Raw genomic sequence first — 23,309 nt, forward strand, 5'->3', positions numbered from 1 at the left:
ATGGCATAGAAAAAACACGTATCTAAGAGTAAATCTAACAAAGGTACAGAGCACCTTCTATACAGAAAACCAGAAGGCATCCTTAAAAACAAACTGAGGGTTGCTGGAGTGGAGGGGGGTGGGAGGGATGGGGTGGCTGGGTGATGGACATTGGGGAGGGTATGTGCTATGGTGAGCACTGTGAATTGTGTAAGACTGATGAAATCACAGACCTGTACCCCTGAAACAAATAATACATTATGTTAATTAAAAAAAAGAAGACATCCTTGAGAGAAATTGAGGAATAAATGGAAGAAAAAAACTATGTTCTTTTAAAGGAAAACTCAATAATGCAAAAAACTTATTTCCCCAAAATTTTTCTACAGATTCAATGCACTCTTAATAATATCCTAACAGCTCATTTTGTAGAATTTGATAACTTAATTAAAAATGTATAGCAAAATATAAATGGCTGAAAATAGCCACAACACTCTTGAAGAATGGAACCAACATGGGAAAACTTGATATATCAAATCTCAAGACTTATATAAAGCTATAGTAATTATGAAACTGTGATATTGGTGCAGGGTAGACAATTGGGCCATGAACAAAAATAAAAGCCCAGAACTACATCTACTCATTTAAGGCCAGTTGGTTTTGTTTTTGTTTTCGTTTTCATTTTTTAAGATTTATTTCTTTCTTCGAGAGACAGCACATGAAAGCGCACAAGCTGGAGGGGCAGAGGGAGAGGGAGAATCTCAAGCCGACTCTGCACTGAGTGCAGACCCCAACACAGGGCTCAATCGCAGGACCGTGAGATCATGACCTAGCCAAAACCAAGAATCAGACGCTTAACCGACTGTGCCACCAAGGCGCCCCAATGACCAGCTGTTATATGACAATGGTAGCACAACGGAGCGATGAGGAAAGGATATTTTTAATAAATGATACTGGAACTGCTGAATATCCATATGGAAAAAAATGAAATTTGAGCCCTAAACTCATACACTCACAAGTATCAATACTTCATAGATTATAAGTAGACCTATAAAAGGCAAAGCAATTAAACTTTCCAAAGTAATATAAAAGAATATTTTCATGACCTCAGGTACAGATTGGTTTCTTAATGCCAGCTAATTCATGCATGGATATTTATTTGTATGTGACAGGCACTCTTCTAATTGATGGAAATATATCAGTGACCAGAACAGACAAATGCTTTTGTGGAGCTTACACACTACCCACTATGATTTAGCATTACTTGGTAGGTATATCTGTCTAAATGTATGCCAAATAGTCTCCTTTTCTTAGAGTTCAGAAATTTTATCTGAAATTATCTAGGTATGGATCTTTCACTTCATGAATGAGCGAGCATCTTAAGACTTGGTTCTTTATGGAAATTTTTTCCTAGTTATTTCCTTGATTATTGATTTCATTCCATCTCCATCGCCTCCTTTCCTTCCTTCTGGAATGCCTATATTTGCCCTCCAAGTCTCTTGTCTTTTCTTGCCTACATCTATATATTTGCTGAAAAACAAAGAACTATGCATGACCAATTTGAGAGATTTTCCCAGAACACTGTGCAAAAAGACAATGGCTACTCTGTTTTATTCAGTTTCTCTCTTTTTTAATTTACACCTTGGAGTTTTAGGGAATCAAGAAAATGCTCCTATCTCTTCTCCCTGTTGGTTCAAAACAACCAAACATTCCCCACAAAATTTGCACACTATGCTTTACTGTTATTGTTTCAAATAATTTGTTATTGGTTATTGCTTTTCTTCTGTAGCCATCTTCTTGTTTTAAGACAATAGGATTTTCTCAGCTCTCACTAATGTTATGCCTTCATTTTTTTAAGGTTCTCTCACTTCTTCCCTGTTTTTTACTGGGCCATTTGGTTTGATTTCTCATTTCTGTTCTCTTTTTTTTCAAGCTCTGATATTTTTCCACATTAGCTTCCTTTTATCTGTTCATGGTTATGAATGATGGTTTGACAAGTCACTCTTCTTAGCTGACGTACGTTCTCATAACATTCTGCCTTTTCAGTGAACAGTAGATTGGGCTTTTTTTTTTTTTAAGATTTTATCCATTTATTTGACAGAGAGAGACACAGCGAGAGAGGGAACACAAGCATGGGGAGTGGGAGAGGGAGAAGCAGGCTTCCCTCCGAGCAGGGAGCCCGATGTGGGGCTCGATCCCAGGACCCCGGGTCATGACCTGAGCCGAACACAGATGCCCAATGACTGAGCTACTCAGGTGCCCCTAGATTGGGCTTCTTCCTAGAAGGGTTATGAGGAATAGCTCAGGTGAGCTGGCCACCCATACTCTAAGACCCAGAGAGACGTGAGGCAGAGCTCTTTCCACAGGTGCCAAATACTGGAGGCTCTGAAGTGAGGGCCTCCCTGCATGGTTTCATGACAGCTTTCCCTCTACCTTATTCTCAACAGATTCACAGGAATCCCAAATTTTAGAATGAATTTTTCTCTCTTTTGTGTGACAGGATTGTATATTCTTGATAAATTTTATCTTCTTAGTTGAATTTTTGGACACACAGAATTAGAAAGCAGAAATCAAAGTTAAGTTGCCATCTTCCCAAAATCCTCTTGAATGCAGGGTTGTGGAGCCAGGGAATCACCTTGGAAGGCAAGAAACTTTCCCATTACATCAAATGGTAAGAGTGGAGTAATTATAAGTAGGCTAAGGGTGAATTAACCCCAAAGTTGGTAGAGATTTAGTGAGGGCATTTTAGGTCTCTAGGATGTTACTACTATGAATTAGTAAACAGCATTACATACATTCCCCCAATTTTGGTTGTTTTCTTCCTTAAGCTATATCCAGGATTAAGGTAGGACTAACTTATAAGTAACTGCATATCTTGTCCAAAATCTGTCTATGGGCATTGACTGTGTATCAAAAATTATATTTGATTCCATTTATTAAACCCTGTTCAAAGCTATAGATTTCAGAGATCTAGAATGTGGTTCCAAGAATAATAAATGTCATTAATAAGTAGATAAGAAGCAGTCTCATTTTGAATTGCTGGGGGGCAAGAGGTGTGAATAAAATCATCATAAATCCTCAGGTCAATAAGTAATTAAAGGAAATCTATAATAAGAATGCCATTGCTAAGTAGGGATCCGAAGGGGTACGTGCACCCCGATGTTTATAGCAGCAATGTCCACAATAGCCAAACTGTGGAAAGAGCCAAGATGTCCATCGACAGATGAACGGATAAAGAAGATGTGGTATATATATACAATGGAATATTATGCAGCCATCAAAAGGAATGAGATCTTGCCATTTGCAACGACGTGGATGGAACTGGAGGGTATTATGTTGAGTGAAATAAGTCAAACAGAGAAAGACATGTATCATATGATCTCACTGATATGCGGAATTCTTAATTGCAGGAAACAAACTGAGGGTTGCTGGAGTGGGGGGTGGGGTGGGAGGGAGGGATGGGGTGACTGGGTGATGGACACTGGGGAGGGTATGTGCTCTGGTAAGCGCTGTGAATTGTGCAAGACTGTTGAATCTCAGATCTGTACCTCTGAAACAAATAATGCAATATATGTTAAAAAAAAAAAAAGAAGAAGAAGAAGAAGATAGCAGGAGGGGAAAAATGAAGGGGGGGGAAATCGGAGGGGTAGACGAACCATGAGAGACGATGGACTCTGAAAAACAAACAGGGTTCTAGAGGGGAGGGGGGTGGGAGGATGGGTTAGCCTGGTGGTGGGTATTAAAAAGGGCACATTCTGCATGGAGCACTGGGTGTTATGCACAAACAATGAATCATGGAACACTGCATCTAAAACTAATGATGTAATGTATGGGGATTAACATAAGAATAAAAAAATTTTTAAAAATTAAAAAATTAAAAAAAAAAAAGAATGCCATTGCTTTGGTAATCAGATTGGCATAGACACAACAGTGGCAGTTGTATGCTCATCTTAGCAGGTAAAATAATGATGGTATGTATTGATGACGAGATAGAGGGATACCTGTGACCATTCGAAATGATAATAGATAAAGTAAGAGTGTGTCAGGAATTGAAGGAGAAGATCCTCCTTAGGAGCTGAGTTGAAAAAGCAAGTGAGGGAGCACTGGAAAACATTCTGATCCAGTAAATGCATTGCTTCTACAAGTGGTAGAGAAAATATGGAGCTAATGTTAGAAGTTTAAAAAAAAAAAAATGCTGGACTTGCTTGAACTGACAGGAAAAAAAAAGAGAGAAATGCAGTTAGAGTCATATCTTACTAACCAGGAAGAGGTAACAACATTTTTAGAAGTTCTGGAAAATATAAAAGCTCAATGAGAAGAAGTAAGAATATAGGAAGACATAGCTAGACCAGGATAGGCCACTCTAGGTCCCTTAAGCTCTGGAAGAAATCAGCAGCTGTGGTTCAGGAATGAGCTGATCATGATTTTTCTAGCACATGAATATGAACAATAATGGGAAACCGCACAATAAAGCCAGACTCACAGATGTAAGGAAGTCCAGCACAGTAAGTAGCTGTGGTAGCCACTTTGGCGAGAGCTGGAGTCCTTGTAATCCTACAGGAGATACAGAGAAATACAAAGAAAAAAAGCAGTTAATAAGGATTGTGGAAAATGTTGGGCCCTAATCATTGATTAAAATTTGTTTTTGTTGAATATCATGCATCCTGCTCAAAAGAAAGTAGATATTGTATCCTCAGAAAAAAGCATACTCTCCATGCTGCAATTGGGATGCTTGGAAAGTATGGGGACAAACGGGATGATGGAAAGGAAAATGTAGAGGTTTTATAATACGCATAATAATACTTAAGGGAAGAATGGGACATTGAAAATTTCTAAATTGAGAAAAGAGAAGTTTTTCATAAACCATTCTCAAAAAGAAGATTGTTTATATAAACAAAGGTTTTTTGGGTTTTTTTTTTTTCTCACGTTGTGTGGGATTCATAGCATCACTCCTCTAACTTCTTAATTAGAGACACTCCTGAGTCTGGCTCTAGACACCAAACAATGGGCACAGACTGACAAAGAAAACAATTTCGAAAACCTGAAACCACCAATCTTTGTTCTTCCTTTCCGCCCCCTCCATAGACGACATATTTCTCTGTAAGGACTATGGCCTGTGATGGCCACATGCATTTGAACATCCTTTTGACTAGGGAAATGCTATTGTACAATGTGGTAGCCATATTTTGTTCTGAGAACTTACGTGTGTTTTCTAAATTTTATGAATATGGAGTTGGTGTATGTGGTGAGTGTTTGTCATTCATTGTGGCTACACAGCATTTGAATTGGTCTTCCTGTTTGAGGAATTTCCCTCAGTATGGTTCTACATCTCCCCAAGATGGTAGTCATAAACTCAGCTTCCTGGCTAATCAATTTGTCTACCATAATAAAAGCCCCAAAATCACAGAGACTTACAACAAACATTTTTTCATTCATGTCCTCAGCTGCAGGTGGACTGCCAGGACTCTGATCCACAGGTCTTCTGATCCAGGACCCTAGCTGAAGGAGGAGCTCCTCTTTGGGACCTGTCTTTACTGTGGCAGAGGGAAAATATGAAGAAGTGGTACAAGCATGTCTCATAAATCTTCTGTAGGAAACTGAAACATGTCCTTAGCTCCCATTCGGATGATCCAAGACAGTCACATAGCCAAGTCTGATAAGGGCCAGGGGTAGTATTCTCCACCTATAGGGAGGCACTCTGAGTCATGGATGGGGTTGGACATTGCCCTTACAAGAAAATCAATGGGAACGATAATCCAATCTACTACCATGGGATCTAAGTGCTGTCAATCATGTAAACCTGCAAGAAGCCGACTCGGAAGCTAAGAACATAGAGCAGATGCTACGTTGAATCATGCTGGTGAAAATCGTTAATAGAAGAATCCATCTTCTGCAGAAAACAGAGATAGAGAGTATAGTGACAGCTTCTTCTTTTTTTTAGGGTTTTCCTTTTTATTTAATGAAAGACTGGTGGATAAACATAAATACAGCACAATTACTTCAGATCATTCTTCGTATTGTATACACACAGACGGATGAATGTAATCTGAAAGAAACCTGCAGTCGGCAATGAAATGCATACAGCTTTTCCTTCCCTTGCTCAAAAAAATTTAAAAACACACAAACTTAGAATTTATCAGCACACACTCTCCTGTGACAAATGACTCAGGCATAAATAGTAGGTGCAAAGAAACTATATGCTAACATATGTAGAACCTTTGTTAATGAAAACCCAGAAGCAGCCATAAGGATGAAGATCCATTCAGTGACTGGTAACTAGTTGTGCCCTGAGGGGCACCATCGACAGAGATCGTGCTGCAGAGAAAAGCTATGTACACACACAATGAGAAAATAAACTGCAAGATCAACGCATGCATGTTTAATACTGGAAAAATCACGGCCCTCCAAAATTTCGCCATATTTGTTATAAAAGCCCTCTGCACCCAACTAAAATTAAAATGATCTTAAAAGGATAATACTTGTAAAGTTTACTTAAGTCTTTTCAGCCACAGAAACTGCAATGGAAATAAATGTTCACAGTCATTTTCAAAACAAAGACAAAAATCTATTCTTCTGATGACAGGCATGATATAAAGGTCTACGCAAGATACATTGCTCTACATTCCCAATGACTAGGAAAAAAAACCCTCAAGTCAATTTTTAGTTTGCAGATGGTCAAAGGATTTTGTATTCCAGCAGGAGTTCAAATCTTCTGGATCTTTTCACCAACCACTACTGGATGTTCTTTTCTGATTTTCTCAGCAGCATCAGCTTTGTAATTGTAATAGCAATTGTGTACATCGGAGTAACGGTGTACATCACAGTAAACATTTCCACACCGGCATTCAAACCCAGTAAGTCCCGCTTTCTTCCTACACATGAAACAGCGATTCTTTTTTTGTTTTGGTTTTTCAAGAGACTTGCTTTGCTCTTCAGATGGCTGTTGTGCCGTGTCTGACACAGAAGCTTGCAGGTCTTCTGTTTCAGGTCCTGCTTTGTCCACAGATGTACCGTCCACTTGGGAAGATGCTACAGATTCTGATAAAGTGACTGATGTGATACAGGGCTTGGCTGCACAGATGCAGACGTGGAGTCTAGCGGTGACTGAGCGTCCTGGACACCGCCGTCTGTGCACTGGACGGGTAAAGATTCAGACAGACTACTGACAGGAGCTGCAGGGGGGCTTATTCTGTCTTTGAAGATGTTCCTTACAGCATACTGAACACATGCCATTTGTATGAGGGTTTCCATAAAATCTGCAGCCAGTGGAACAAAGCACAGGCACTCGACAGTGACTAGTTTCTTGAGCCATGTTCCTCTGTTGCACACCACCAAAACCTCCACAATTTTCTGTGTGCTTCCTCTCAGATTGACTTCATTTGAAGCTGTCATAGTGACAGCTTCTAGTGCCCATGTTTGGGAGTAAGATCTGAGTTAACTATGCACATGGAGGTAGTAGTGCTCTCTCTACCGGAGTGAACCTACAGAGTAGGGTGATGATGTTCCTGCCTGCGTCATCCATGAGCTACCTAATATTCCTTAGTAAGTCCTTTTTCTGATTAAAATACGTTTCTGGAATTTTCAGCTCTTATTATTAGTCAGCCTTTTGGCTGGCTGGCTCCTGACTCAGTCTTTTGCTATCCACGTCCAAGGCAATGAGTTTGGCCAAATACCTCTAAACTCTATCATGCTCTGATAAAGAAACTATCAATTTAATCTTTTCTACTGTAGAAATATGCCTTCTTTTCCATCACCTACTGAATAATACTATAATTATATAGTTGGCCACAAAATATTTTCCCAAAGCAAGGCTGTAATGGCATTTTAAAATTAATTTTTATGCAATGTGGTCATAAAATAATAGCAAGCCTAAAAGAAATTACAGTTGACCCTTGCACAATGCGGGGTTAAGGGCACTAGCCACCCCACACATACCCTATTCAGTCAAAAATCCACATTTAACTTTTGACTCCCCCCAAATTTAACTACTAATACCCTACTGTTAGCCAGAAGCCCTGCTGATAACATAAACAATTAACACATGTTTTGTATATTTATGTATTATATACTGCATTCTTACAATAAAGTAAGCTAGAGAAAAGAAAATGTTATTAAGTAAATCATAAGGAAAAGAAAATACATTTACAGTACTGTACTCTACAAAATGTGTGTATAAGTGACCTGCACAGTTCAAACCTGTGCTGTTCAAGGATCAGCTGTACTTATATATTTAAAACTTCACTTGTGGTGACCATAGAATAACATAAAGACTTGTCGAGGGCGCCTGGGTGGCTCAGTTGGTTGGGCGACTGCCTTCGGCTCAGGTCATGATCCTGGAGTCCCGGGATCGAGTCCCACATCGGGCTCCCTGCTCGGCAGGGAGTCTGCTTCTCCCTCTGACCCTCCCCCCTCTCATGCTCTCTCTATCTCATTCTCTCTCTCAAATAAATAAAAAAAATCTTTAAAAAAAAAAAAAAAAAGACTTGTCGAATCACTGTGTTATACACCTGAAACCAATGTAATATTGTGTGTCAACTATACTCAATTTAAAAAAAAAAAACCTAATTCAACAATTTCTGGAGAAAACTAAATTCAAAACTGTAGTTACAGTTTATTAATAACAATGGAAGTGCCACTACAATGTATGGAATATAGTCTGACATAAATTTAGAGAAAGCTTTATACTCCCCAATAAATAAACTAAAAAGTAATGCAAGAAGCAAGGGGGAAAAAAAGAGAATGAGCAGAAGTGAAATAAAGGAAAATACAATAAGGATAAAATCAGAAAAAAAGCAAGTTAAAATAACCATATATTAACAGGTTCCTTGAATGGAACAATAAATTAGACAGAACTCTGGCAATAAAAATAAGTCTTTCGGGGGGGGGGGGGAAAGTAGTGGTAAGTACATAATATTAGAGATCATAATCAAGAAAAAGCCAAGAAATGGAGAAAAATAAAAGTTAGTACTTTTAATTTGGGTTGTTGGACCCAATTTCAACGTGCGAAGGAGTGGGGTGGTTTTTCCACAGGAACAAGCAATTCTCAGACATGAGCAGGGTGAGAATTCAACTCAATGCTGATATGTCTACCCCAAAATAGCATCAGATCCACAGGTTAAGGGTTCAGTCCTAAAAGACTGCCTCCCCCGCAACACACACAGGTTGTTCCCTGTACTTCTACCTACTGCCTATAAACCACAGGTTCCCCTTTGGGTTCAAATTTGCTAGAGCAGCTCACAAAACTCGGAATCATTGTACTTACTAGATTACTGGTTTACTATTAATGCATATCACTTGGGAACAGCCATATGAAAGAGATGCAGAGGGCAAGGTCAACAGGAAGAGGGGCAGAGCTCCCATAAGCTCTCTAGGTATGCCACTCTCCCAGCACCTCCACACAGTTACCAACCCAGAAGCTCTCCCAACCCAGTCCACGTGGGGTTTTATGGAGGCTTCATTATGTAGGCATGACTGATCAAATCATTGGCCCTTGGTGATCGATTCAACCTCCAACCCCTTTCTCCTCCCCTGGATATCAGAGGTGGGGGGAAGGTAGGACTGAAAGTTACAACCCTCTAATCATAACATGGGTTCTCCTGGCTACAAGACCCCATCCTTTCTTGAGGTCCAAAAGTCATCTCATTAACATAACAAAAGACACCTTTATGGTTCTCATCACATAGGAAATTCCAAGGCTTCAGGAGCTCTGTGCCAAACATGGGAAAGAAGGCCAAATATATATTTCTTATTATAAATCACAATATCACAACTTTGCATAATTACACACTCATAAATTATGGAAACATTTACACTCTGAGGATAATAACTTACTAAAACAAATTAAGAGTTTAAAGAAATCTAGATACCAATATAATGAACTGTAAAGCTATTTCTTATTTTTTTAATCCAACGTAACACTGATATCAAAACCAATAACAGTATTTGTGTGGCTCCTTCTTCAGCCAACCATCCAGACACCTTGCTGTTTGTTATATGTAACTATTAACAGTTGCTATTGTAATATACAGTTATATTCTCATATATAGATACACAAAAATATAAACATATCTTGGTAACTATACATAAAATATATAAATATACATATTTATTTTTTAAAACATCTCACATACATACATACTTCTATATTCCCATTCATGGCATCTCACACTTAAGCCACACTGAAGTAGGTCTTCTTCTTCCTAATACTGCTCCTTTCCTTTGCCTCTAGAGTTGCTCCCTTCTCTCTACTCCCTGTTCTTAGTCTCTTGGACAACTAAAATACAGTCTCAGTGACTCCCCAGTCACTTTCACGGGCCTCCAGTGACTCAGGAGCACTTGCAAAAAAGGCTCTCCACATCCTCTAGACAGAATTCTAGGTTTTAGCTTCTAGGCTCCCCTTGCCACTCTATCCCTGACTCTCTTTCCCTGCCTAAGTAAGAGTATTAACAAAGGTCGGTGGCTTTGCTGCTCTGAGCTGGGACTTCTTCTCTCTTAGCTTGGGCTAACATTGAGTGGATGTGGGAGGAAGGCCCTAACTTCCCCTACTTGGACTCTGAGGAAGTGTCTGCCTTGCTTTCTGGAAACTAAAGACAACCTAGAATACTGGAAGAACAGGAGGTCTTATTCTATTATAAAAGGTCCAGAAAGAGACTTTTGAGGTAGAGTGGGGCAACTACCCATCGTCTGAGGTGCACTCCTCTTAGCCTCCACCCCTCACAGGTCTTTCTTCTGACTGCTATGCCACTACCATGGGCAGCTCTCTCCTACCCTCTAAAGTTCAAGCTTAAGCTTGTATGAAGCTTAGAGAGGTCCCAGGGTTTGTACCAGCTTCCTACCCCTTCCTTAGCCCTTCCTCAATGCCCTCACCTTCTTTCCTGACCCCCAACCAGTTCTCAATCTTTACTTCTCTTATGGTAACATTCCTTACCCACAGCACAGACACCATCTCACAGCTAGCCACTCACCTTGTTGTCCTGGTCTGTGTTGGATTCAGGCAGAGGGTTGTGGTCTGCAGTTACAGCCATGGAATGTCTCCAAAACAGAGCCTTGCCTACATACACATGTCTGCCTTTCACAGCAAACAAGGCAGCCTGAGTGAGGTTGGGAAGGACAGCTTCTCTGCAGGGGTGATGGGCTGATTGGCCTTCAAAAGCTCTTTGTCCAGCCTTCCCTTGGTGAACACGAGCCCTCTCCCCCAGCAACACTAAGGTGCCTTTTTGTCTGGGCCCTTGACAGTCAGTCATGGTCATGGACAATTGCAAGTTACAAACGAAAATGATCTCCCCATTAACTATTTTAACTTCACATAATCTCCAAAGTACCACCAACTTGATCTTGAGCTCCTGAAGAACAGACTACCTGGCTCATAGCTGTAATCCCAGCAGCCAGTACAAAATGTTGCAAAAAGCTGACGCTCAATAAATATTTAAAGTGGCTTGTTTCACTTAACCCATTCACTCTTCTGTTAGGCAGCAATTTGTCCAGATCCTGGTGAGTAAGATGATCCAACTGAGACATCAGTTACCTCTTTTCTTCTTTTGTTCATAGCCCCATTTGTTTCAGGAATTTTCTGGTCCTCGCTCTTCAGAGTTTCAACCATGACCTGGGCCCTGACATTAGCATGAAGATCCAAAGAATATCAGTCCCAACAATGAAATCTGGACCTGGACTTCAATTGGAGCATTTCCTGGTTATTTTCCACGTGGACAGGACATGCCTTTATTTGCTTATTCAGTAAACACCTAAATATCAGGAAAAGGACAAGGTGCTGTAAGTGCAAAGAAAAACCCAAATCACTGCCTTAAGTAGCAGTTTGTGTGTGCACGCGACCGAGTCTATGTCTTTGGGTGAGGGAGGGGTGCCAGTCATTTAAAATTAAAAGAAAAAAAAAATGACAATTTGTGACCGGGGATTCCACTTCTACTCTACCAGATCCCAGTATGTTTCTTTATGTTTTTTTTTAAGTTTTTATTTTACTTCCAGTTAGTTAACATACAATGTTATCACTTCAGGTGTAGGACATAGTGATTCAATCCTTCCATACATCACCGAGGGCTCATCAGTAAAGTGCACTCCTTAATCCCCATCTCTGCTTCTAACTTTAGAGTGGATTGCGGCAATAAGGGATAAGCAGCTGCGTTCTTAAGTATTCAACGGTTAAGAGTTTGCCAGGAAAACGCAGGAGGGTTGTTTTGCTTTGTTTTTTCGTAAGAACGCAGTATCTGCAGCCTGGAGCTTCCCACCCTGGCAAAGGCAAGGTCGAAGCAATTAAACGTTTAATAATTAAAGTTTTGTCAAAGTAATTTATGTATAATAAAAAATAAATCAATAAAGCCGGTCTTATATGGAAGAGCAATAGTAGTTTCATCTTACAAGAAACTGCATATGAGTGCCCAGCCCCGCGCTAAACTGGGTCACAGAACCAGACGCGACTGACCTCATAGGCTGCTGAGTTTTAACACAGAAAACTGGCAAATGAATAGCATTAGGTCTGGTGCTATTACCCGGAAGGAACAAGGCTCGCTCTGCAGAGCCTCTAGTCAGACTGGAAGCATAAGACTAAGGGCCCTGTCCCTTGGGTCGAGAGTCAGCAGGGCCTCTGCTAATGCAGGTCTTGAGCGGCCTCATTCGGGAGCCCACACGCTTCCACCTATCGTGCGCCTGACTCCTGAGCCCCTTCACAGTTTAAATGACTCTGAGTGGGAGAAGGAACCAGAAAAACCGACGTAGCAGAGAAAAAGCACCGGCACGCCGAGAGCCAACCTCCGATTGGCTAGAGTTGTCTTGATCCCTGTCTGTGATTGGCTGTTCCCACAAAGACGTCGCCAGCGTGCGATCCCGGCGCCTAGGCCCTGCTCGCCGCTCATTGGCTCCCGGCCTGTGGGCGGGGCCTGGGAGCCCTGCAGGAGAGGCAGAGGAGCCGGCCGCTTTGGGGCCTTCATCTGCCGGCCGGCGGTAAGTGCTGCGGTGGCTTGACCCGGCGCTTGTGCCGCTGCGGGTACTCGGCGGTGGGAAGCGGACGTTTCCACTCTCGGTTTCCGCCGCGGGGCGCTAGTCCCGGCTGAGGAGGGAGGTGGGTGGACAGCTGTGCCTGTTCTGAAGTCGGAGGTCCTGCAGGCTCACTTTATTCTATCCCCACCAGTCCGCTGTCCGCGGGCCCTGCTCCGCATTCTTGTGGCCGGGAGGTTACCATCCCCCTCTGCTCCAGAACCCCCGGGGTCACCGCCTCCCTCTCCCCTCTCCACTCTGGTCTGTCCTCTCCAGACTTTCCTACGCTGTGTCCCCCTCCCTCAAATGTCTTTCCCAGACTGGATCCCCACCCTAGCAAAGGCAAGGTCGAAGCAATTAAACGTTTAATAATTGAAGTTTTGTCAAGGTAATTTATGTATAATAAAAAATAAATCAATAAAGCCGGTCTTATATGGAAGAGCAATAGTAGCTAGCTGACCCTAAGTCCTTCTTGCCCAGGCCACCACTTTGAACTTTTTCATGTTTAAATCTTTATGACTCTGAAATCTAAAATATGCTTTTGCAGCATTTCTTGATTTAGCGTTTTGGTATTTCTTTACCTCACCTCCCTACTGCCACCATCTTCTCAGTTTTCGATATTTATTTGCATTCTCCTGTTGATCTTTGTAGCTTTAAATCATAGATATCAACTTCTCTTGTGTCACCTTTAGGTGGTAGCTCTTGGTGCCCCACTGTATTAGATGATATTGACACTTCCACTTCCAACCTACTAGCAGACCTCAACGTTTACACTTAATTCTTTCATATTCAAAAATGTTTGAGGCACTCTTCTTGATGTTGGGGATATAGTAGTGAACAAAATAAGAGAATATCCCTATCCTTGTGAAGCTTCCAGCATGGGAAGTAAGATAATAAACGTGTGTGTATCAAATGATATTAAGAGCAGGATCATGGAGAAGTCATTTCAAGCTGTGAAAACAGCAGGAGCCCAAGTGGGGTAGAATAAATGGACATGAGGTCTGCAAGAAAGTGTGGAAATTTATCTCTTTGCTTAACTGGGCAGTGTTGCTGTTTCAGGGTTGAAGAGAGAGAGCTTCCCTATTGGACTGATGATTCTTCGTAGGTTAGGGATTTCACAAAACTAGGTTTTAGGATACTGGGTCCCACAGTTTGGCAGTGATAGTGGGAGGGGAAAATCAGGAGGCAGGGAGGCCAGTGAGAAGGCATGACCTGTAACAGAGAGCCCTGCAAAATCTACATACTACTCCAGTTTCTTCAGGAAGCCTACTGGACTACCCTAAATCACAGTGATTTCTCTCTCTCTCTCTTTTTTAATTTAATTTTATTATGTTATGTTAGTCACCGTACAATACATCATTAGTTTTTGATGTGATCCACGATTCATTGTTTTCGTATAACACCCAGTGTTCCTGCAATACGTGCCCTCTTTAATACCCATCACTGGGCTAACCCATCCCCCCATCCCCCCATCCCCCTCCCCTCTAAAACCTTCAGTTTGTTTCTCAGAGTCCATAGTCTCTCATGGCTCATCTCTCCCTCCGATTTCCCCCCCTTCATTTTTCCCTTCCTTCTCCTAATGTCCTCCATGCTATTCCTTATGTTCCACAAATAAGTGAAACCATATGATAATTGACTTTCTCTGGATAAAGAAGATGTGGTCTCTCTCTTTTTAAAAAAGATTTTATTTATATATTTGAGAGAGAGCGTGAGAGAGAGCATGAGAGAGAGAGCACAAGCAGAGGGGAGGGGGTAGAAGGAGAAGCAGATTCCCCGCTGAACAGGGAGCCCGATGCAGGACTTGATCCCAGGACCCTGAGATGACCTGAGCCAAAGGCAGACGCTTAACCGACTGAGCCACCCAGGCACCCAATTTCTCTCTCTTGAATTTTTATTCTACCGTGAAGCTAGAGAGGTTAAGTAATTTGCCCAGGATAGAATGGTGGGGCCCAGGACCAAGCGTCTGTAAAATGAAAACAATACAATAATGGTTTCCATTTAGGGTTGTGAAATAAACTGAGTTAATCTGTGTAAAGGGCTCAGAATAGTGCCTGGCACACAGTGTAAATGCTTAAGGAGTGTTTGCTATTATTTTTACTGTATAATATGCTCTCAATTACCTAACAAATTATAAAAACATTTTGGGTCTAGGAGCTATTTCCTATGTCTACCTGGTTTATTTATTCAACAACAGCATGGCAGACACCGTTTAGGTATGGAGGATACAGCCATGACTAAGACCAACAGGGCTCTTCCCTTTATAGATTCTGGCTGGTAACACAGACTTGGAAAGTAAACAAAGAAATACTATCTACTGAGCCAAAAGTCTGCCATTGATCATTCAAGTTCCATACTCTTATCTGGCCCTGGCAAAAATCTCAGGTTTCTTGCTGGGGTAGTGACTTCATCAATATGGGTTTGACTGTCATCAGATGAGCTGTGTTTTTATCTTCCAATGGGTGTTGTTTCATCTCTGCTTCTGAACGTATCACTGAAGGCTGAGGAGAGTGTCTTGGCTACTTAGTGAATGCTAGTGCTAGAGAAATTGGCAGGGGTTTAGAGGGTGTGGAGAAAGCATTGCTGGTTCCCTTATACTTTACACTCAAGTGTGCAACGCAAGAGAACAAACTGAGCATATAGGCAATGGTCTACTGGCATATTACCTTTTCTGCACCTTGAAGTATATAAATAGACATATAAACATACTAGAGAGTAAGGCTAGGGGTATTTCTGGCCTTATTTTGGATACTGAAACACCACATTTTGTGGGACCTTTCCCAAGCTCAAAAGAAACAATACTGATTTGGAGAGTGTGATAGGGTAGGAATGGTCTGGTGAGCAAACTCAGAGGAGAATCAGAGATGACCAAATGAATGAAAACTGAAAACTCCCAATATCCACTCACTTAGGCATCCCCAGATGTCTCCACAGTGGTATGGATAATGTGACCCAGTCGGAACCTCAGTTGAGAAGGCCAGCACTTATATTAACTAAGGTCAATAAAGGATCCAAAGGAGGAAGTTGGTTTGTTTGTTTTTTTCAGTCATTAATTCTCCCTTTTACTGATCCCTTTGCTCTTCAACAGAAGAACATTTTTATCTTACTTGTTTTTTTCTTCTTTTTCTTCTTCTCAGCCTTGACTACTTCTGCCTGGCTGTATTCATGTTCTGAGGAGGGAGTGAGAAGGAGCCATGGATGCTGCAGCATTGGTGGAAGCCATTGTGGAAGAAGTGGCCTGTCCCATCTGCATGACCTTCCTGAGGGAGCCTGTGAGCATCGACTGTGGCCACAGCTTCTGCCATGGCTGTCTCTCTGGACTATGGGAGGTCCCAGGAGAATCCCAGAACTGGGGTTACAGCTGTCCCCTCTGCCGGGCTCCTGTCCAGCCAAGGAACCTGCGGCCCAATTGGCAGCTGGCCAACGTTGTAGAAAAAGTTCGTCTGCTGGGGCTGCATCCAGGAATGGGGCTAAAGGGCGATGTGTGTGAGCTCCACAGGGAACAGCTAAAGATGTTCTGCAAAGAGGATGGCCTGATCATGTGTAAGGCCTGCAGCCAGTCCCCTGAGCATGAGGCCCACAGTGTCTTGCCCATGGAGGATGTCACCTGGGAATATAAGGTGGGAGATGGAGGCCAGCCACCCCGGTCTCTCCCCTGCCCCATTCTTGGCTATCTCCAGATCAAGGACTTGACCAGGAGCCCCAGAGACTAAATGAGAGCTGATTCCTTTGGCTCCTCACACCCACAGATCCTGGGGACCTGATGTAGTGAGCCACACCTCTCCTTGCATTTCCTTCCCTCCCACATCCACACCCCTTCCCTGATAACAGCATGGCTTAATGCCTAATCCAAACATGGTTTCCATACTGAGAATTTGAAGGAGACCAATTTGGGTTAGCTGGGGTTCTGAGTGCCTCGGAGGAGTTCGGGCATGAGACAGTCAAGGCTGCACCCTGCAGAACCTGCAAACTCTTCCTCACACGGCCACCAGTAGTCACTTCAACTCCTTCTGTTATCGACAAAACTGAGGCTTAGAAATTTGAGATCATGATCATTGATTTTAGACCTGGAAGGGACCATGGCTGAATGATTTAGGGTTGAGTGAGATTAATCTAACATTATAAGGTACCTGTGACTTTAGATTAAATTAGTTAAAGGAAGATCAAAGGCTAAGACTCAAGTCTTGCTCTTCAGCCAGTGTTCTTTCTCCTCTCCCTACCCTTCTTTTTGGGGGCAGGGGGTTATCTCTGTCATACCTGCTACTCCTTTTCTATTGTTACCTTCATCAGCTTCCAGCTTCTTGCTCTTTCCTCAGATGTCCACGCTGACATATCTTTATCAGGTTCATTATCCCAGTGATTCTGTGATCCATTGATCTGGTACTGGTCTTAATTCTCTTTCTTGAAGTTGAGATTAGAAGGTAAGAGTGTAAGACAAATCCCCTGAATTTCAAGGTGTTTCCCTATGCACGAATAATTTCTAAAAAATTATATGTATTTACTCACTCATTTTACTTTGAGTTTTAAAATAAGGAGGTAGTGAAATATAGGCATAGCAGTTAGAGAGCTGGGTTAAATCCCAGCCCAACCATTTACTAGCTAAATGACTTTGAGTAGTTCACTCACTAAGCCTGAGTTTTCTTACCTATAAAATAGGGATAATACTCAAGGGGTTATGAGTACTAAATGTAGATTTAGTGCTGAAGCCACATATGGCACCTGGTAAATCTTTAATAAAATGGTTAATATTTTTATCAGAACACTTTATGCTTTCCAGCAATAAACTGTTGTAGTATTCTAGGATACTGCTTCTTACCTTTAATTTGCATGTGAACCACCCAAGGATCTTGCTAAAATTCAGGTTCTAATTCAGGAGGTCTGGGATGAGTCTAGGGTTCTGCATTTCTAGCAAGCTCTCTGGTATTGTGGATGCTGCTAACCCACTTGGACCACACTTTGAATAACACTTTGAGTAAGGTTTTAAGAGGCCATGGGATAACAAGGCAGATACGGATAAAAATAAGCATGGATAGGAATGTCTAAGGTTGGAAATGGACCTTTTCTTCTACTTTACAGAAACTTGGAGACTGTGGGAGTTGAAATGATTGTGGGTTGGAGAGCTGCCCTGGATGTCATCTGGGCAGGAATCACTCCCCCTGTGGCATTCATTCTGGCCCATTGCCCGAGGGACGCTTATTTTCCCATCACCTGCCAATGCTAGGAAGCCTTGTCATTAACCTTGGCTGCCGGACGTGTCCTCACAATTTTTTTACTTCTTTCAGTGGGAACTCCATGAGGCTCTGGAGCATCTGAGGAAAGAGCAAGATGAGGCCTGGAAGCTGGAAGTTGGTGAGAGGAAACGAACTGCCAACTGGAAGGCAGGTTGCCACCTGGGGGAGGGAGACTGTACGGTCGCTGTGTTGTCCGGGAGCTGACCTGTGGCCACATCCTCTTCCTCGTCTCTGTGCAGAATGTGGTGTTGAAGTCAGAGAGCCTGGGCTTCTCCAACCAGCGTTCTCTAGCAAGTGCGTGGCCTTAGGCGGGCCATGTACCCTCTCGATTCCAGTTTCTTGATAGTGATAAAGGGATAACCTCTGGGTTTATGTCCACGTACGTGAGAAAGGAAAACTATGTGATTCAGGTATGCATTAGTTCACAGTGGTAAGACTTATACAGTGCTTAGTAAAGCATGGTTTCTGTTTCACTTTCCCCAGGTAGAGCATTTTTACTAAAAGTTAAGTTATTAAAATATTAGAAAATCATCCCTGTGATAAACTTGAGGACCATAACTACCAAACCATCGAACTTTTGATCCACAGAAGGTAACACTGAGCCAGTCTAAGAAAGCATAGGGAATTGATATGATATCAGTAAGGAGCAAAACTCATAGTGTAGTTAAGCTACACTGCCTTAGAGGCCTAAGTGTAATCCTTCTGGTCATTATTCTGAAAGTGGAATATATTATTCTGAAAATAGAGAATAGCCTAGAGGATATAGTATCAAGATAATATCCCGGGCCCTATTAGGGTCAGTAAGAGTAGTGAGAGGGACCCAGAAGCCAGAGAGGTAGACAAAACAGTCTCCTTTATCTTGGCTTCTGCGATGCCTGATACACAGTTGGTACACATACATTCCAGAGTGTGTGTGTATGCATGTGCTAGCGCCCTCAGTCCTGGGGGGCCCTTACAGGTACAGAATCAGTGCTGATTTCTGGTCCTGGCTCTACAGATACAGGTGGAAACCCGAAAGCAGAGTATCACGTGGGAGTTTGAGAAATACCGGCGATTACTAAAGAAAAAACAGCCACCAGGTCGGCGACTGGAGGTGGAAGCGGCCGCAGCTCTGGCCAGCCTAGAGCAGGAAGAGGGGGAGACCATGCAAAAGCTGGAGCAGAATCACAATGAGCTCATCCAGCAGAGCCGAGTGCTGTGGAGGATGATTGCAGAGCTGGAAGAGAGGTCTCAGAGGCCTGTCCGCTGGATGCTGCAGGTACATGGCAGGTTTTTCTGGGAACTCTGAAGGAGAGCTGAAGATGGTGTGGGACTCCAGGAGAGGATTCGCTAGCCTTCAGTGGGGCCTGTCAGCGCTCTGCCCGCCAGACGTGGATCCCATATACCACCCCCTCCACTCTGCCTGCTGCTCTACCCCTCGCATGACCCTTTGTCGCCTTGTAGGTGGACAGCACTCAGGCAGCTCTGGCATAAGACCCGTACCTCCCCTCTGGCCTGGGAGTCAAGGTGGAGTCTGGAGTCAAGAAGTATAGCCTTGCTCTCTGCCTCCCTTTCCCTTGGAGAAACCCCCTCCCAGAGCTCAGTGTTGTCTGGTCCCTCTGAGGAATAGCACATACTCATGTGCTTTTTTTTTTTTTTTTTTTTTCCCCTCCTTCTAGGGTATTCAGGAAGTCTTAAACAGGTATGTTCCCATCCTTGGAGCCCCTAAGCTGCCCTATAAGGGGTAGTGGAGCCTGGCCAGAGGCAGAAATAGGGAAGCAACATAGACCTGGTACCCACAGAACAGTGGCTGCTGGTGCATAAGCATCATCTTTCATCGTATTTGTTAAAGAAGCTTTGTTCATCAGTCTTTTTCCTTCTTTGTACTCAGTCAAATTCATTTCAAATATTACCAATAAGAATTTCAGACAAAGTTATAAAATATGTGGTCTCAGGTAGATTGCCCAAGAAAGGAAAAAGACTGCAGATGTCTCCAGTCGTGCTCCAGCCTGAGTACTGGCCTTTCTCCTTTGTGGCACACTGCTTCCTCCCCCAGTGCCAAATGCACGCCTGCCCCTCCCCCAGCACAAGAATGCAAGTGTTCTCTCTGTGCCACAACCATTCAGGCTCAGTCAAATAATAATCACATCCCTGCTTTGCCTGGTGTTGCTGGGGAGGAGCACCCCATTGACTATCTCTGGCCAAGCCCGTTTTTGCTATGGTAAGGGAAGGCCCATATGGCAGAAGCAGGACTTCTGGCCCAAGGCTTACCCCTTCTCTGCCAGGAGCAAGTCTTGGAGTCTGCGGAGGCCCGAACCAATCTCCCTGGAGCTAAAGACGGATTGCCGCGTGCTGGGGCTAAGAGAGATTTTGAAGACCTATGCAGGTAATGAATGCTAGGAGAGGTTATGGTGGGTGGTGGGAGGGACCCCTCCTAGAGAATGAAAATGGTTCAGTGCCCTCTGGATGCCCCAGCTCTCCCCCGTCCTGCTCATCTCTAAAAAAACTGTGGCTGTGTTTATCAGAGAGACCACACCCATGCCCTCTGCTGCGGGTCAGTGTCATCAACCAGGATCTTTTTCCCCAGCTGACGTGCGTCTGGATCCAGACACCGCTTATTCTCGCCTCATTGTGTCTGAGGACAGAAAATGCGTGCGGTATGGAGACACCAAGCAGAAACTGCCCGACAATCCTGAGAGATTTTACCGCTACAATATCGTCCTGGGCAGCCAGTGCATCTCCTCAGGCCGGCACTACTGGGAGGTGGAAGTGGGAGACAGGTCAGAATGGGGCCTGGGAGTGTGTAAGGAAGATGTAGACCGGAAGGAAGTGGTCTATCTATCCCCTCACTATGGATTCTGGGTGATCAGGCTGCGGAAGGGAAATGAGTACCGAGCAGGCACCGATGAATACCCCCTCCTGTCCTTGCCAGTCCCTCCCCGCCGGGTGGGGGTCTTCCTGGATTATGAGGCCCACGATATCTCTTTCTACAACGTGACTGACAACGGCTCCCACATTTTCACTTTCCCCCACTATCCCTTCCCTGGGCGTCTCCTGCCCTACTTTAGTCCTTGCTATAGCATTGGAGCGAACAACACAGCTCCTCTGGCCATCTGCTCCCTGGACAGGGAGGACTAAGAGGGCCACCATCCTAGCCAGAGGCCTTGGAGTTTCACCTGGCCCACAAGGGTCTTGGAGGGTCCTGCCACCAACAAAGATCCCCTTGAACTAAGCTGAGTCGAGGATCCAGGGAGCCCTCTGCCTGACCCCGTTGTCTGTTGCTACTGGGCCAAGGTCTCTCACTAACCTACTCATGTATAAAAGCTGAGGCTCAGTCAGATGAGCATGGAACCCCTGTGAGGGAAGCATGACAGGGCTAAGGACGAGGATCAGAGCAGTTGTAAGATAATGTGTTTGTGTAAGTCAGGATTCTGTCCTTTCTGTAGCTCATGCTCTTCCCCAGTCCCTGAGGGTGCCATAAGTAAGTCAGCGAGGGTGGTAAAGTAGATCCAACCTACAGGAAACCCTTTGCATAGGGTTTACCAGAAAGCCAAAAGATAATTGTTCATGTCCAGAGCTGAATACTGTGCTGATACCAGGATAGGATGCTTTGCCTGAGGTTTGCTGCTACTGAGCAACCCATATTTGAGCCCAACTCTCTGACCCCCTAACTAGAGAAATGCCTTGCAACATTGCCCAGGCCACCCCAGTGTGCATCCCCTCTCTGAACATAAGCTGGGAAAATCACTCTATCTCAGACTCTAAGGAGACCTGGGTCCTGGTCCTGCCCTTTTCCCCAAGTGTCAGGATCAGAAAACCTGTGAGCCTTGTTCTTATGTTCGCTTTACGGGTGAAGAAACTGAAGTGGCCTTAAATGCAATAAGTTGCTTCTCACAAAACTGTTGAAAAAAGATTGTAAAGCTTATCAAGTATTTCCCACATTCAAATGAAAAAAGATGGACAAACTTGCTTCTCAGGTCACCCATCTGCATATCCTTCATTACAGTTGGGTCTGAAACATCCCAGTGTCTGAGGGTTTTAGGTATCCTCAATGGAAAAATGGGTATAGTAATTGCAGACTCTCCTACCTCACAGGATTGTTGTGAAGATCTCAGATCCATCCTATATTTCTGTCCCTTTCTCAGGGATGGAGGAAGGCAGGCCATGGATTTTGCCTGCGGTAGCCCTCCTGCCTCTCCTCCTTAGAGCCAGCATCTGTACAGCAGTGCCTTCGTTTGGTAGGGCCTCTCCCGACAGTCTCAGCCGGTTAGAAAGTGCCCTTGCCAGTGGCAGACTCTGGGCCACAGTGGTAGCTTGTGCATCTATTGTATGTGTTTGTGTCTGGATTAGAATGGGGACTGTGACATGAGAGTAGAGAATGGAAAAAAGAAAAAGAAAAATTTAGAACAGATGCCCTGGAAAGAAGGCTCACCCACAAGCTAGTTGGCTAAAGTTTGGTGACTTTTTGTCACCAAGGGAATCTTCATGGCTCTGGTAACTACCTAATATTCTGCCTTTCTCTTCTCTAAATCTATGACAGAAGAAGGACAAGGCATAAAAAGCCAGCTTGGGAGCCATACATTATAATGAAAGGGAATTAAAACGATATATCTGGGCTGTTGACCTTAGAATGATGGTTATATGTGCCAAAAAGAATTCATTACAGGGCTTAAGAGTATGATGTGGGAATGCTTGTGCCTGGAGACAAATTGCAAGGCAAGCAGGTGGAAACCATTGGCCTTGCCTTTTGCAAGGGGCTGTGATGTGTACATCACATGTTGTCACCATGATGCTGTGAAACACAACTTCTGGTGTAATTTAAGCTTGAAGGTAGTGACTGTTGAGTCAGGATTAGGCAGCAAAATAGTTACCAGGTCAGGTATAGGCAGAAGCAAAGTAATTCCTGTAATAAAGAAGAGCAAAAATTGTCTTTCTGCTTTAATTGTATTGGTTGTTCACATAAGGAAGAGGTAAAACATGCTAAAATGGAGAAATAAACTCATTCTGCCCACCATGCTTCCAAGTCACTCATCGAGCATTAGCAGAAGGGGAAACATTTCCATTCTCTGCTTGGAGAGGAATGAACTGGTAAGTCACAGACCTGGTCTTGGCAAAGGATTGAGCTGACCTACCTTAAAG

At 43.3% G+C, this 23,309-nt stretch overlaps 1 protein-coding gene and 1 pseudogene across 1 annotated transcript; one reads left to right on the forward strand and one right to left on the reverse strand.

Moving 5' to 3' along the window:
• Window positions 1-6,679: 6,679 nt before the first annotated feature.
• On the reverse strand, window positions 6,680-7,288 carry LOC123326211 (annotated as a pseudogene).
• An 8,866-nt stretch (window positions 7,289-16,154) lies between these two features.
• On the forward strand, window positions 16,155-21,308 carry TRIM68 (tripartite motif containing 68). Its single transcript, XM_021685654.1, has 6 exons — window positions 16,155-16,580; window positions 18,243-18,338; window positions 19,189-19,449; window positions 19,850-19,872; window positions 20,456-20,556; window positions 20,758-21,308. The coding sequence occupies exons 1-6, from the start codon at window positions 16,155-16,157 to the stop codon at window positions 21,306-21,308; spliced, it is 1,458 nt and encodes a 485-aa protein (XP_021541329.1).
• Window positions 21,309-23,309: the final 2,001 nt, after the last annotated feature.

The sequence above is a fragment of the Neomonachus schauinslandi genome, chromosome 11 (assembly GCF_002201575.2).
Source record: "Neomonachus schauinslandi chromosome 11, ASM220157v2, whole genome shotgun sequence".
Classification (NCBI taxonomy): domain Eukaryota; kingdom Metazoa; phylum Chordata; class Mammalia; order Carnivora; family Phocidae; genus Neomonachus; species Neomonachus schauinslandi.

Coding starts and splice junctions, on each gene's coding strand:
- TRIM68 (XM_021685654.1), top strand. CDS start 16,155: ATGGATGCTGCAGCATTGGTGGAAGCCATTGTGGAAGAAGTGGCCTGT. Junction 18,339..19,188: donor AACGAACTGCCAACTGGAAG/GCAGGTTGCCAC, acceptor CTGGCTCTACAG/ATACAGGTGGAAACCCGAAA. Junction 19,450..19,849: donor CTGTCCGCTGGATGCTGCAG/GTACATGGCAGG, acceptor CCCTCCTTCTAG/GGTATTCAGGAAGTCTTAAA.